Below are 14943 nucleotides of genomic sequence, written 5' to 3'. Positions count from 1 at the left end.
ATTTCGCGGATGCAGACACAGAAAGACGTCATGAAGAATGCGATGCTTCAAAAGATACAGACTGTGACGATGACTGTGACGTCATTCACATACACCGAGACGTCATTCACAGTTGTTCGGTCACTTCCGTCAAAAAGTAGATCTCTCCACAATGGTTGCTCCTGTGTATCAAGCTTGAGTACACAAAACGTGTTTGTTCTCTCCTCTGTTGAAGCTGTGAGACATAAATGTTATTCCGACTTGGTCGTGTGACAGAGTTTTCTTCCACACTCGATTAGCTGACTATGATGTCTAACCACAGGCGGAAGGTATCGTCCACTGGACTACTACTATCACAGAAAGACTACAAGGTATGTCACTCACCTTCGAGTCTTCTGTGTTCTTGGAGTCGCTTCCTAGGGAAAAATAATGTTCAAGACGGTTTGCCTCTTCCTACAGTCTGTGTAAGGTCAAATAAATACAGTTGAATGATTGTTTGAACTGTATGTACCTTTAATTTTCAGCTTCCGTCCGTTGCAGGTTGTTTTTAACCATCATTTGGACGAATCTTCGTTTGCGAGCCGCTAATATCCACTTGGCGTCAAATCATGCATCCGCACCGAATATGCATACCAGCGCTCATTGGTTAATAACAGGATGTTCGATGATTATTTTCCCGTGGGTAGCTTCCCTTTGCTGCAGAATATTTACATATGTTTTAGACCAATGAGCGCTGGTATGCATATTCGGTGCGGATGCATGATTTGACGGTGTCTGGTGGTGTTGTGGTGCGTGTCTGTGTTTGCGTATGTGTGTGTGTGTGTGTGGGGGGGGGGTAGTGTGTGTGGTCGGTGTGTGTGTGTGTGTGTGTGCGGTGTGTCTGTTATTGTGTGCGTGTATCGGCGAGAGAGAAACAGTGTGTGACGGTGTGTGTGCGTGCGGTTTGTGTGTGTGTGTGTATGTGTGTGTGTGTGTGTGTGTGTGTGTGTGTGTGTGTGTGTGTGTGTGTGTGCGTGCGTGTGCATGCGTGTTCTCATTAATTTACATGACATTTTGTCAGTTGATTTGTACCTCGTATAATGTTGTCATTGATCACTTTTACACCACATGGTATATTCCATTGGACGGCGACACTCAACGCTCCCGCACAACCTTTCTCCCCACCAGACTGTCACCACCTTTCTCCCCACCAGACTGTCACAACCTTTCTCACCACCAGACTGTCACCACCTTTCTCCCCACCAGACTGTCACCACCTTTCTCACCACCAGACTGTCACCACCTTTCTCACCACCAGACTGTCACAACCTTTCTCACCACCAGACTGTCACCACCTTTCTCACCACCAGACTGTCACAACCTTTCTCCCCACCAGACTGTCACAACCTTTCTCACCACCAGACTGTCACAACCTTTCTCACCACCAGACTGTCACCACCTTTCTCACCACCAGACTGTCACAACCTTTCTCACCACCAGACAGTCACAACCTTTCTCCCCACCAGACTGTCACAACCTTTCTCACCACCAGACTGTCACCACCTTTCTCCCCACCAGACTGTCACCACCTTTCTCCCCACCAGACTGTCACAACCTTTCTCCCCACCAGACTGTCACAACCTTTCTCACCACCAGACTGTCACAACCTTTCTCACCACCAGACTGTCACCACCTTTCTCACCATCAGACTGTCACAACCTTTCTCCCCACCAGACTGTCACCACCTTTCTCACCACCAGACTGTCACCACCTTTCTCCCCACCAGACTGTCACAACAAAGCAATGAAGCTGATAAAAACTTGGCCTGTATTTACAGAACAAACAAGTAGACTATGTACAATAAATAAATAGATACATTCAAACCATAGGAGTAATGTCACAATTCTCACACGCAGCACTGCGCCCATGCGCATAATTATGATCTGATACCTTAATTGTAGTTCACCCTTGGTTAGAAGAAGCTGCATTTTGCAACAGCATGGCTGTGCTTTCCGAGTAACGTTCCTCCAGTTCTTTACTGACAGGGTATTTTCAATGGTCTTCTAGTGTTTCATTCCTAACAGGCTGCACGTACATATCTAACATCAGAATAAATGTTTTGACAACAGTTAAAAAAAGTGTACAAACAAACGTAAAACAATGCGTATATGTGATAGATTATTTACATAAAATACCCAGTTTACATGTTGTGAAATCGTGATAGTAAGTGTATTGAATTGTACATAAAAGTACTCCGCGAGGCAGATGACAGCGTAATGTGAAGAATCTCAAACAACATGTCATGACACGAAAGAAACTGAACACAACCCGCATGCATTGTGCGATCAACTCATCAAATCAAAATTAAGAAGTGTAGTTGAAGACCCAAATAGATTCGTAGTTTTACATGATAAGTACCGTCGTTACACATTTTATCATTAACGCAAGGTTGCCTACGCAAGCATTTCTTAAAAACTGTGCCATCAAAAAGATTCGAAAAATGTCACGGTAGGATTAAGACAAGAGTATTTATGTAAGGCTGGAAAACATGTGTATTTAAAAAAGACAAGAGTATTTAAGTAAAGCTGGAAAACATTTGGATTTAAAAAAAAAAGTATTTCTTTCTCTGTAACGTTATTTTTACGATGGAACATTGAACCTAAAAGCACATTTACAAATTGTGTTTATTTACCAAGTTACACTTCTTCAGCTGTGTCACTTACCAGAAAACTTGTGAGACATTTGCATATTGCCAAAAGTAGAAAACAACGGAAAAGCATCCTATCAAAAACTTTGACAAACAAGTTCTCCAAAAAAGAGAAATCGTCAAGTTAAAAGCACATATCTATATACCCTCGTTCTAAACTAGCACCGCGGTATACGCACCATCGTATATCACATGACTTAGCTTTGCATCAACATAACAGTAGTGACACCGACAGCACCGACCAATTTCTTACAGACCAAAAGGAATGATGTGGACAGTCTCACTGCTCGATCCATAAACAAGATCTAACAAAATAATAAAAAAAATAAACAAACAAGCAAACAAACAAACAAATCGCTTTCCGACACTTTTCGTTGAAAAGCAAAGCAAACCTAGAAATTCTTTTCTCAAACTCAGAAACGTTCTCGCGTCATAACAGTTTTAGCCTTAGTCAGTGGAAACCAATGATCTTTAAGAAATCGATGGTGTAAGCACTAGACATTTATTTGCATGTACGTTAAATCGTAACATTTTGTCTGTCAAATGAGCCTTTTAGCACGAGGACCGGCAGTGTTTACTAGCTATGCGTTTTCTCCCTTTGTATGTGCAGTTTTTATTGCCTATCCTCAAGAGTTGTGCCCCTTTAGGTATTATCCTCCGCCGTAAGTTTAGTCCAAGCAGACATGTCAAGTTTCATCCGACATACCCGCGACATTGACCTGCGTCAACCAATCACAGAAACACACGTCCCCAATGGGAGAGGTCAACGGGCGTTGATAAGTCATCGATCAAAGTCAAAACACAATGACATTTCTCTTTTTAATTTTTACTACGAAAACGTTTTCGTCCATGAAATTATTTGATATCTTTTCCCGTCACAATGTGAACATATTAATGTTGTAAGTCATCTATTGACCTTTCTTTGTCATGTAAAATCACGATGTGGTTCTTTAAAAGCACCGACAGTAAGCCAAAATGAACGACGTAAAAGACTGGACAAACTCTCTCGCACAAACCACACATACCGTTACAGTCACGAACACAGTAAAACTGACCCGATATTATAAATATATGTTAAAACGACTTTCGTGTTCAAAACAAATGCACTAAAAACAAATAGCATCACGGATTCAGTGCGTAAAGAGACAGCTTATTATGAACGGAAACTAAAACAAAGTGTACTTAACAAGTATTCAGTGATTCATCCACAAACTTCTTTGCACAAGATTGTTCAATAAGAAACAGAAAAGGAACAACAACAACAGCTACAGCAACAATAACAACAATCATCATTAACAACGTACGATAATAACAAGGAATCAAGCAACCGAGTATAACAATAACATATCTTTGGACAATCACTCACATCCCACTTTTCACGTGTGTCAGCCATTGCTCAGTCCCGACAGCAACCTACACACCGCCACTGATACCAAACACTAACGAGGACTCTCTCAGGATAACATCAAACAGACAACACAGACACTACGAAGGACTCTCTCAGGGTGACAACACAGACACTAGGGAGGACTCTCTCAGGGTGACAACACAAACACTAGGGAGGACTCTCTCAGGGTGACAACACAGACACTAGGGAGGACTCTCTCAGGGTGACAACACAAACACTAGGGAGGACTCTCTCAGGGTGACAACACAAACACTAGGGAGGACTCTCTCAGGGTGACAACACAGACACTAGCGTGGACTCTCTCAGGGTGACAACACAGACACTAGTGAGGACTCTCTCAGGGTGACAACACAAACACTAGGGAGGACTCTCTCAGGGTGACAACACAGACACTAGGGAGGACTCTCTCAGGGTGACAACACAGACACTAGGGAGGACTCTCTCAGGGTGACAACACAGACACTAGGGAGGACTCTCTCAGGGTGACAACACAAACACTAGGGAGGACTCTCTCAGGGTGACAACACAAACACTAGGGAGGACTCTCTCAGGGTGACAACACAGACACTAGGGAGGACTCTCTCAGGGTGACAACACAGACACTAGGGAGGACTCTCTCAGGGTGACAACACAAACACTAGGGAGGACTCCCTCAGGGTGACAACACAGACTCTAGCGTGGACTCTCTCAGGGTGATAACATCAAACAGACAACGCAGACACTAGTGAGGACTCTCTCAGGGTGACAACACAGACACTAGGGAGGACTCTCTCAGGGTGACAACACAAACACTAGGGAGGACTCCCTCAGGGTGACAACACAGACTCTAGCGTGGACTCTCTCAGGGTGATAACATCAAACAGACAACGCAGACACTAGTGAGGACTCTCTCAGGGTGACAACACAGACACTAGGGAGGACTCTCTCAGGGTGACAACACAGACACTAGCGAGGACTCTCTCAGGGAGATAACATCAAACAGACAACACAGACACTAGCGAGGACTCTCTCAGGGTCACAACACAGACACTAGCGAGGACTCTCTCGGGGTGACAACACAGACACTAGCGAGGACTCTCTCGGGGTGACAACACAGACACTAGCGTGGACTCTTTCATGGTGACAACATCAGACAGACAACACAGACACTAGCGAGGACTCTCTCTGGGTGACACTAGCGATGACTCTTTCATGGTGACAACATCAGACAGACAACACAAACACTAGCGAGGACTCTCTCAGGGTGACAACACCAGACAGACAACACAGACACGAGCTAGGACTCTCTCAGGCGTTCAGTCCGCGTTCAGGACCCGGTAGGTCTTGAGCCGACACATGAGGTTGATGAACTTGGGCAGCGTGATGACCTTCTCGGCGCCAGCAGATGTCTTGAGCAGCATCTCGATTTCCTTCTCAGGCAGCGTCTTGCCCTCGTCCGTCTTGACGTCGCGCAGCGTGTCGAAAGCCTCCGCGATGTCGATGGTGCCCGTGTCGTCCTTCTCCAGGCGGTGGAACGACGCGATGATGTCGTGGGCACTGCAACAAAGTCGCGTCAACGTTTCAACCACATCAATATGTCTATGGGCAAAAGATTTAGGCCTAGGTACTTAAGTGGCGAGAAATGCTGACCACAGAAGTCGACCAAAGCAAAGTCCCGTTTTACCTTCTTCTAAAAATAGACGATGAAGTATTCTTTTGTAGAAAACTCACATGTAGCTCTCTGTGAAATAGAACTGCTGACAACTGTACGTCAAGTTTACCATGGTATGAAAGTATAAGGTACAATAACTCTGTCCCCCACTTCCTTATTGCCCATTGTAAGCTATATATAGAACTGCTGATTGCTTGTCCTAACCTTCACCGTGATACAGGAGAATAACTCTGTCCACTATTCCCTTGTTGCCCATTGTGAGCTATATATAGAACTGCTGATTGCTTGTCCTAACCTTCACCGTGATACAGGAGAATAACTCTGTCCACTATTCCCTTGTTGCCCATTGTGAGCTATATATAGAACTGCTGATTGCTTGTCCTAACCTCCACCGGGTTACAGGTGTATAACTCTGTGCACTATTCCCTTGTTGCCTACTGGGGTGTATAACTGCTGAATACTTATCCGTCTTATAGTAGTATAGCTCTGTCCAAATCTGACTATTTATCACAACCTTCACCGATGTATAGAAGTTAAGTCCGGCTGAGGGGCCAGTATTAATCTTGCTGAACAACTTTCTCTTCTTGAGCATTATATAAAAGTAGCTTGGATTTTTCTTGAATAAAAAAACCCCGTCCACCACCTGCCAGAACATGCATAACTGTGGTCAGTGCTCACTTGCTGCCCACTGTGTTGTAGAACTGCTGGAACTCCCAGAGGCTTAGCTCGTTGTTGTTGTCCTTGTCGAACAGGTCGAACATGATGGCCGCCTCGTCCTCCGTCAGGTTGAACTCGGTCTGCAGCATCTCCAGGGCGTCGGGCTTCTTCAGCCGCTGCACGAAGTTCTTCACGTACTTGGAGAAGATCTTTCGCACGTCATCTCTGCACAACCAGCGGGGACAGTTAGAGGGCGTCACAGTTTGGGAGCACAGTAGTGCGAGTGTCATGCTTCATAAATCATTTCACAAGGACAGTTTTTGAGCGTCATTGTTTGTGAGGATAGTACGATCTGCGTAATGTGTCAAAAGACATATCGTATTTAAGGACAAAGTTATTGAGAGTCAGTGTTTGTGAAAACAGTAATAAGGTCTACATAACTATAGTGTTTCAAAAGACGTGTCATAAAGCTTCTCCCGTCTGAATGTTGCAGCCCTGCGGTGTAGACTATCTAGCACCCATGTGCTTTCAAGGACATGATTTACTCTTCATTCCATGACCATAATGTTTGACAAGTACTTGTACAAGTAAATAGATGCTTGGAGAGACACCTGTACGTATGCAAGTTCAGAAATTGTTTGCTTCTGATACTGTGCCTTGTGGGGGTTTTAATGATTGAAAATTAGAAATCTGATGCAGTGACTCCCTCGCTTGTCCGCAAAATGCACAATTCTTGACGGAGCTAAATAAAACATACGGCTGCCTGCATCTGATACATAAGTTAGAATTCTTTCTGAAATGTACAACGTTCTCATTTTGAGCATATCAAAGCAAAGTTCTGCACACAAACACTTAGTCAATTTCTTGTTTTGGTTACATATAAAGGTGAAGGAACTAGCTCAAGGGTCGCGGCCCCTTGCAAACAAAATAACGGAGATACAGAATGTTATTGCACCAGTAATCCTTTGCCTCGGCTAGCGGAAGGCTCCACAGTTATGCAAAACATTCTCTTAAAAGCCTCGGGCGGCTCCTTACTTTTATTGTGTGGTTATTAAGGTGTAGCCCGAAACACGGTGCAAGACTCTTCAACGAATTTAATTTGTTCGTTTTATTGTCCTCGTTAAATATTGAGACTGAGGAAGTCTAGGTTGGTGTCATGCAAAACTACCTACACACACACACACACACACACACACACACACACACACACACACACACACACACACACACACACTCCCATTTCAGGTTGTGTTTTTTTCTTCTCTTTAGTGAAGCGGGGGGGGGGGGGGGAGCGTGAAGAGCAATCAAACTCTTCTGACAGCTTTGAGTGGGTTTCAGACAGAAGCCTGACAAACTTTCAACAACAACAACAACATTTGATTCTCACGTAACAGCGATTCCAAATGCATAATTCTGAACAAAGCCTCTTCGCTTGTCCATATTTTCATCTGTACACCTGGTTGCTGCCTCTCCCTCCTTCCCCTCTCACCGCCCCCCCCCCCCCCCTTGCACATAGAGAGAGAGAGGAGGGAGAGAAATAGAGAGAGAGGGGGGGTCCTAACACTACGACCCTTTGCGAGTAGCCAACTAGTAAGAAGTTCCCAAGTACAACGCGCTCTTCAACAAAACAAGATGTACTATTCGCATTTTACGCGTCTTATTATTTTCTAACCCAGCGACCTTGAAGTCAACGAGTCGTGAAAGCCAAGATGACATGTATACATGACACAAATGAGCGATGTTTACCCGCAGCGTGCATGTCATACAGTCTTCAACAACAGCGCTGGTGTGGAGTCTCCTGCGTAATACGCCGTGCCTCTTCACTGGCCTCAGTCCTTGTCATTTGTGCAAACACACACCGACGTGACATTCAAACTGTATGTACGCGCTTTCACGGAGATCGAGAGAGAGAGAGAGAGAGAGAGAACTCGATCTGAACTCGGACACTCGTTACGATAGAGAACTTTGCACACATCGAAATCTATGCAAACATCATAGAAACTATAGTTGCTGCACGACAAGGGGTTGGGACCTCAAGCACAAAATGGAGATTATAGGATTCAACTTCAAGCGCCGATTGTTAAATCGTAGGACGGTTTGACGTACACAGGTCTGATCACGGTTGAGTAGTATGTATATATATATTCCGGTAAAGAGACACTTTGTTATCTACATCCGGAACCACTAATTAGGCCAGTCGCCGCCGGGGTATTCATGCTTTCAAAAGCAATCGCCAAAATGAAATAAAGAATGCATTCAGAACAGCACCTTTGAGCTGAATGACTGTATGTTAACGTTTTGTTGTTGTTGTTGTTATGGGTTTTTGTTTGTTGTGTTTGTTACAGTGGTTTGTTTTGTATAAAACAATAAGTCGACTATAACAGATTTCAACCATAATATGATAATACCGAAAAACCATGAAATTAAACAAAAAACAATCATAAAATACCGCCAGCAGCAACAGCTATAACGTCACTCAATCATTGTGACAACACCAGCAGCTTGAGACGTCAGCAGCAACAACAACCAAGCGTAGGATATGGCTGGTGTTCAATTGACAAAATCGATCAGTTATATGCCTTCACTATACATGGTGGTTGTGTTTAATGTGGACACTACTTGTCGTAGTACCAATGACACCGACATTAAATTATGCTGAGGCTGTTATACGACCGCAGCTGTAGTGCTGTGCGGGTGGTTTGTAATACACAACTCCATCACAGCGGCGACACAACCACAGCGAGAATTGTATGCGGTTTATTAATCAATAGAGCATTATAGTTTGGTGCCGTTGTTGCTACATGTAGTTGCCCCTCCCCCCCCCCCCCTCCTCCTCACGCACACACACAGAGGTGGCTATATGGCACGGTTGTTCCCACAGCCCAATGTGTCGGTGTAACGATCTCATTTTACTCCTTAGACCATTTTTCTCACCGATCGGCCTTGTTGATCTCGCACAAACTCCACATTTACTGACTATCCCCACTCCCTTCCCATGTACTGGTGATCGACCTCTGGTATTTACACTCATGGCGTCTAGTTCGTTCAGAAAAAAATGATGGTATTCTAACTTAGAAGTTTACTTAAAAGAAAAGTCCTTCCCTTCCCGGGACCACCCATCGGTGCAAGTTTTTTGAAGTAATCGTATTGTGGGCAAGACATGCTTTTCTCCCCCAAATAACTGTACCGACTTGGGGTGATAGTCAGTGTGGAGTTTACGCGAGATCAACAAGGCCGGAGAGAAAAATGATCTCAGGAGTAAAATGAGATCGTCAGTTATAGCGGCGGTGTGTTGCCACGGGCCACGAGTACAACCGCCAGTGTGCGGAACATGGACTCTTGGGCCATCGGTCGACGAACGGCCGGTTCCTGTTCCAACAGGCTTTTTACTCCAAAACTCAGTCTATCTTCACCCGCAGGTAAGCCACAATATAAGCCATTATATTGCCCACACATTCAACCATTCGCATCCCCCCTCCCCCGTTCCCACACACACACAAATACAAACGTACATGCTGTCCAAAAGAAGATGTGAAACAGGACTGTGCAAAGTGCTGTGGAAAGAGAGGAAACAGAAACAGACAAGCGTCATCAAGGGGAAGGAAAGAAGAAAAAGATAAGTCACAAACAATAGCAACAATAACAAGTCGCGTAAGGCGAAAATACAATATTTAGTCAAGTAGCTGCCATTTTTCAGCAAGACCGTATGCTCGTAGCATCGTCAGTCCACCGCTCATGGCAAAGGCAGTGAAATTGACAAGAAGAGCGGGGTAGTAGTTGCGCTAAGAAGGATAGCACGCTTTTCTGTACCTCTCTTTGTTTTAACTTTCTGAGCGTGTTTTTAATCCAAACATATCATATCTATATGTTTTTGGAATCAGGAACCGACAAGGAATAAGATGAAAGTGTTTTTAAATTGATTTGGACAATTTAATTTTGATAATAATTTTTATATATTTAATTTTCAGAGCTTGTTTTTAATCCGAATATAACATATTTATATGTTTTTGGAATCAGCAAATGATGGAGAATAAGATAAACGTAAATTTGGATCGTTTTATAAATTTTTATTTTTTTTTTACAATTTTCCGATTTTTAATGACCAAAGTCATTAATTAATTTTTAAGCCACCAAGCTGAAATGCAATACCAAACCCCGGGCTTCGTCGAAGATTACTTGACCAAAATTTCAACCAATTTGGTTGAAAAATGAGGGCGTGACAGTGCCGCCTCAACTTTCACGAAAAGCCGGATATGACGTCATCAAAGACATTTATCAAAAAAATGAAAAAAACGTATGGGGATTTCATACCCAGGAACTCTCATGTCAAATGTCATAAAGATCGGTCCAGTAGTTTGGTCTGAATCGCTCTACACACACACACACACGCACACACACACACACGCACATACACCACGACCCTCGTTTCGATTCCCCCTCGATGTTAAAATATTTAGTCAAAACTTGACTAAATATAACAAAAACAGAGTAGGAATACCCATCGTAATCTGCCCGCCAGGCTTTCATGCACAGAAGCGTAGAAGTATTATTCACCATGCACAGTACATGAATGTTTCATTTAACATTCCCTCCTACAGCAGAAAAAACACTTGCACTGCGCTAAATAGTTAAGTTAAAATGCGACGGGTGATGCCTAACCCGCTTTGTCGAGTGAAATAAACTACATGCCATCTGGTGCAAACACACACACACACAAATCGTAACACAGGCTAATGTCATGCAAAGTAATGCGAGGTGTAATGGTCTCCAAGAACATGACACGGATATGTGGGACGAGTAGACGTCCTCGTCCCACTCGAGTTGGTAAGAAAGGCCTTTTACATTTTTGCACCGATCGCTTAGGCCAAATAAAAAAAATAGTCTGTTTACGGTAACATAGGCACAAAAAAATAGGGTCGGTAGGTCGGGATTTTTTTTTTCTCCAATAAAACATATTAAGTTATTTTGCCAAAAAACAAAGACTTTTTTTTTCTCCCCAAATGCCAAAAAAAAAAGTCTAGGGTCGCGCAAAAAAATAGGGTCGGTCGGGATACCGTAAACAGACTAATTTTTGGGGGGGGGGGGCCTTAGTTTTTTAAAAGAAGCAGTTCGACGCATTACTTGGATTCTGACTTGGTTCCTATCCAATACACTGCCATGCCATTCATTGCATCGTCGGAGATGCGTGGACACATATTTGTTGACAAGAGACAATGGGTAGTAGATGGCAATATCATCTTCAGGATGTCACAGGATGTCACATCAGCGTAATTAAAGAACAACATATTGTTCTGGCCATTAACAATGTAACATGACTCAGCTGTCCACACAGCATATAATAGGTAAGTAAGTGTGGATCCCTTTTGAGGTGATGGAAATAATAAATGTACAATGCAATGAAGTGCAAAGAATGTGAATCCTGTGTTTGGTTTAAACAAGTTTTATTCAAGAATTTCAAAACCATAGGCATACCGCAAACATGTAATTGACTCAAAGGAGCACAAAAAAAACAATGCTTATGAGCGTGCAGTATAAATTAGGATTTGACGGACGATTAAAAAAATGTACACAACTTGAAAAAATCCTGTGTTTGCCAAAGTAATGTTTCTCTGTCTCTCAGCGTTGAACTCAGTAATCCCATAGAAGACACCCATAGTTTACACACACTCACACACACACACACACACACACACCACTGAAAACACACACACACACACACACACACACACACACACCACTGAAAACACACACACACACACACACACACACACACACACACACCAAAGAACCCCTAATCTGAGACCACATCCTTGGATTCTTTTCAAGCCATGTTTAACCCCTTGACTGCCTTAGGACGGGTATACCCGTCATGCACTGGTGCATTATTTCCATGATTAGATACTAAAAACAGATTCTTGGTTCAATTTCCTTTAAAAATAACATAGGTTTTACTTTCCTACCTACTGCCAGTTTGGAGCTAGAATTTTTTGTGAATTATTACACCCCAAACTCCAATATTCCCTGGCAGTCAGGAAGTTTTGATTGGGAGCGAAAGGGTTAAAAAACTTTCTTTAGAAGCAGACGACCACGATGAAAAGAAATGTCACACTCTCACACGGAATGTTTGTGACAAGCTTGTAACCTTCTTTATTCTTGTCACGCTCTCGTCTGAAAACAAAACACCAGACAGCCACTTGCCGGTGTAACACGCGAAAATTACTCCCACGAGATTTTTACTCCGGAGTAAAAATTTCGTACGAAAATGTTACTCCCTTTACGAAAAAAGCACTCCCCGATTACACGAGAAAATTACTCCCCACGACAGGTGAGTTCCGAGTTAACATTTCGTACACAAATGTTACTCCACTGGGTGGCCGAGTGGTAACGCACTTGCGCTCGGAAGCGAGAGGTTGCGTGTTCAGGCCTGGGTCAGGCCGCAATTTTCTCCCCCCTTTCCTAACCTAGGTGGTGGGTTCAAGTGCTTGTCTTTCGGATGAGACGAAAAACCGAGGTCCCTTCGTGTACACTACATTGGGGTGTGCACGTTAAAGATCCCACGATTGACAAAAGGGTCTTTCCTGGCAAAATTGTATAGGCATAGATAAAAATGTCCATCAAATACCCGTGGGACTTGGAATAAAGTAAAAAAATTCCATCTCACACTGCATTAAGTCTCAGGAAACATGAATACACGCATGCAGGAAAAAAAAATATGGGTAGCGCCGTATGTATGGCAGCTCGCTTTCCCCGGGGAGAAAGCAGCCCGAATTTCCATGTGGGTAACCTCACTGGACTGTAAATCTTATCCAATCCAATCCAATCCAATAAAAAACGAATAAATTACTTCACCCTAACACGAGCAATTTAACTTCCCATGCCAGGGCAGGTGTACGAAATGTTGACTCCCTTGTCTCCTGTTAGTCTTGGTGGTGGAAGGGGTGGAGGGAGGCTAGCGCGACATTCGTTTGCGCGAGATGCCAATTTTGGCATTATCCCTTCGCCCGCATCCCATTTTCGCGTACGAGATTTTTTACTAGAAGTAAAAAATTGGAGAGTAAACATTTCGTGGAGGGAGTAATTTTTTCGTGCCTTGGGGAGTTCTTTTCTCGTACGAAAAATTTACTCGGAGTAAGAATTTCGTACGAAATGTTTACTCCGGAGTACATTTTTCGTGGAGTAAAATTTTTGTGTTACACCGGTCATTATGTAGCTGTTGTGAGTGAGACTGTGTCGGTACACGACATTTCAATTAGCCACACTACCGGTTCGGCCTGTTGGAAAACAAGGTCGGATGTATTTTGTCGACCAAAACCGAGTGGTAGTAGTGTCTAGTCAATCGAGGCGTAATCCCAGAACCTTTTTCTTTCGTCTCTAGTCTACAGTGAACATTGTTACTGTTTCACTATTCGTTTAATTCGAGGAATCTATTACTGGATTACTTGATATTATATTCTATCTCTCGAAATATTCTATCTCTCTGTCTCTGCTTTCTCTGTCTGTGTCTGTCTGTCTGTCTCTGTCTCTGTCTCTCTCTCTCTGTCTCTCTCTGTCTCTCTCTGTCTCTGTCTCTCTCTCTCTCTCTCTCTCTCATTATTTGTTTCGAGTCATGCAGTGCACAATTCCTGGTGCACACATCAAACAGTATCCAATGCTACGTCTTGGTTAACCATGGGTCAACAGACGGTGTTGTGTTTCGTCAGTCAAGTGTCTGATCATGGACAGTGTTGTCAGCGTCACAAGTCTATTTGGCTCATCTGCAGGCAAACTGTGTCTGTTGGTGGACACACACACACCCACACACACACACACACACACACACACGTACACGCACACACACACACACACACACACACACACACACACACACACACACACACACACACACTACCCATGAGTCAACACTACCATACACTACCGTAAAACTAACTCCAACACTGAGGTGGGGTGAGTATGGCGGAGAACGGGAAACCCTTGTCCACATGCAACAGTAGCCTACAGGTTTATCCAGCGAGGAGAGAGGGAGAGAAGACGACCGTGCCAAAGTTGACGACATCGAAACTCATTCAGTGTAGACTGTAGAGGCGACAATTGATGCGAACACTGGTTAATTGTAGACTGTAGAGGCGACAATTGATGCGAACTTGGAACACTGGTTCAGTGTAGACTGTAGAGGCGACAATTGATGCGAACACTGGTTCAGTGTAGACTGTAGAGGCGACAATTGATGCGAACTTGGAACACTGGTTAATTGTAGACTGTAGAGGCGACAATTGATGCGAACTTGGAACACTGGTTCAGTGTAGACTGTAGAGGCGACAATTGATGCGAACACTGGTTCAGTGTAGAATTTAGAGGCGACAATTGATGCGAACACTGGTTAATTGTAGACTGTAGAGGCGACAATTGATGCGAACACTGGTTCAGTGTAGACTGTAGAGGCGACAATTGATGCGAACACTGGTTCAGTGTAGACTGTAGAGGCGACAATTGATGCGAACACTGGTTCAGTGTAGACTGTAGAGGCGACAATTGATGCGAACACTGGTTCAGTGTAGACTGTAG

The 14943-nt window shown here is 43.7% G+C and overlaps 1 protein-coding gene across 1 annotated transcript in view; it reads right to left on the bottom strand.

Annotated features, from left to right (window-relative positions):
• Positions 1 to 1762: 1762 nt before the first annotated feature.
• LOC138947655 (uncharacterized) overlaps positions 1763 to 14943 on the bottom strand; it is a 31088-nt gene continuing 17907 nt past the window's right edge. Inside the window, exons 2-3 of the mRNA XM_070319181.1 lie at positions 6403 to 6606; positions 1763 to 5609 (exon numbers count right to left, since the gene is read on the bottom strand). Coding sequence (XP_070175282.1) covers positions 5369 to 5609; positions 6403 to 6606 — 445 coding nt within the window. The 3' untranslated portion in view covers positions 1763 to 5368. The remainder of the gene's footprint in view (positions 5610 to 6402; positions 6607 to 14943) is intronic.

The sequence above is a fragment of the Littorina saxatilis genome, linkage group LG14, assembly GCF_037325665.1.
Source record: "Littorina saxatilis isolate snail1 linkage group LG14, US_GU_Lsax_2.0, whole genome shotgun sequence".
Lineage (NCBI taxonomy): Eukaryota > Metazoa > Mollusca > Gastropoda > Littorinimorpha > Littorinidae > Littorina > Littorina saxatilis.
Note: the sequence above shows the minus strand (reverse complement) of the source record. Positions and strands in the feature narration are given on the sequence as shown.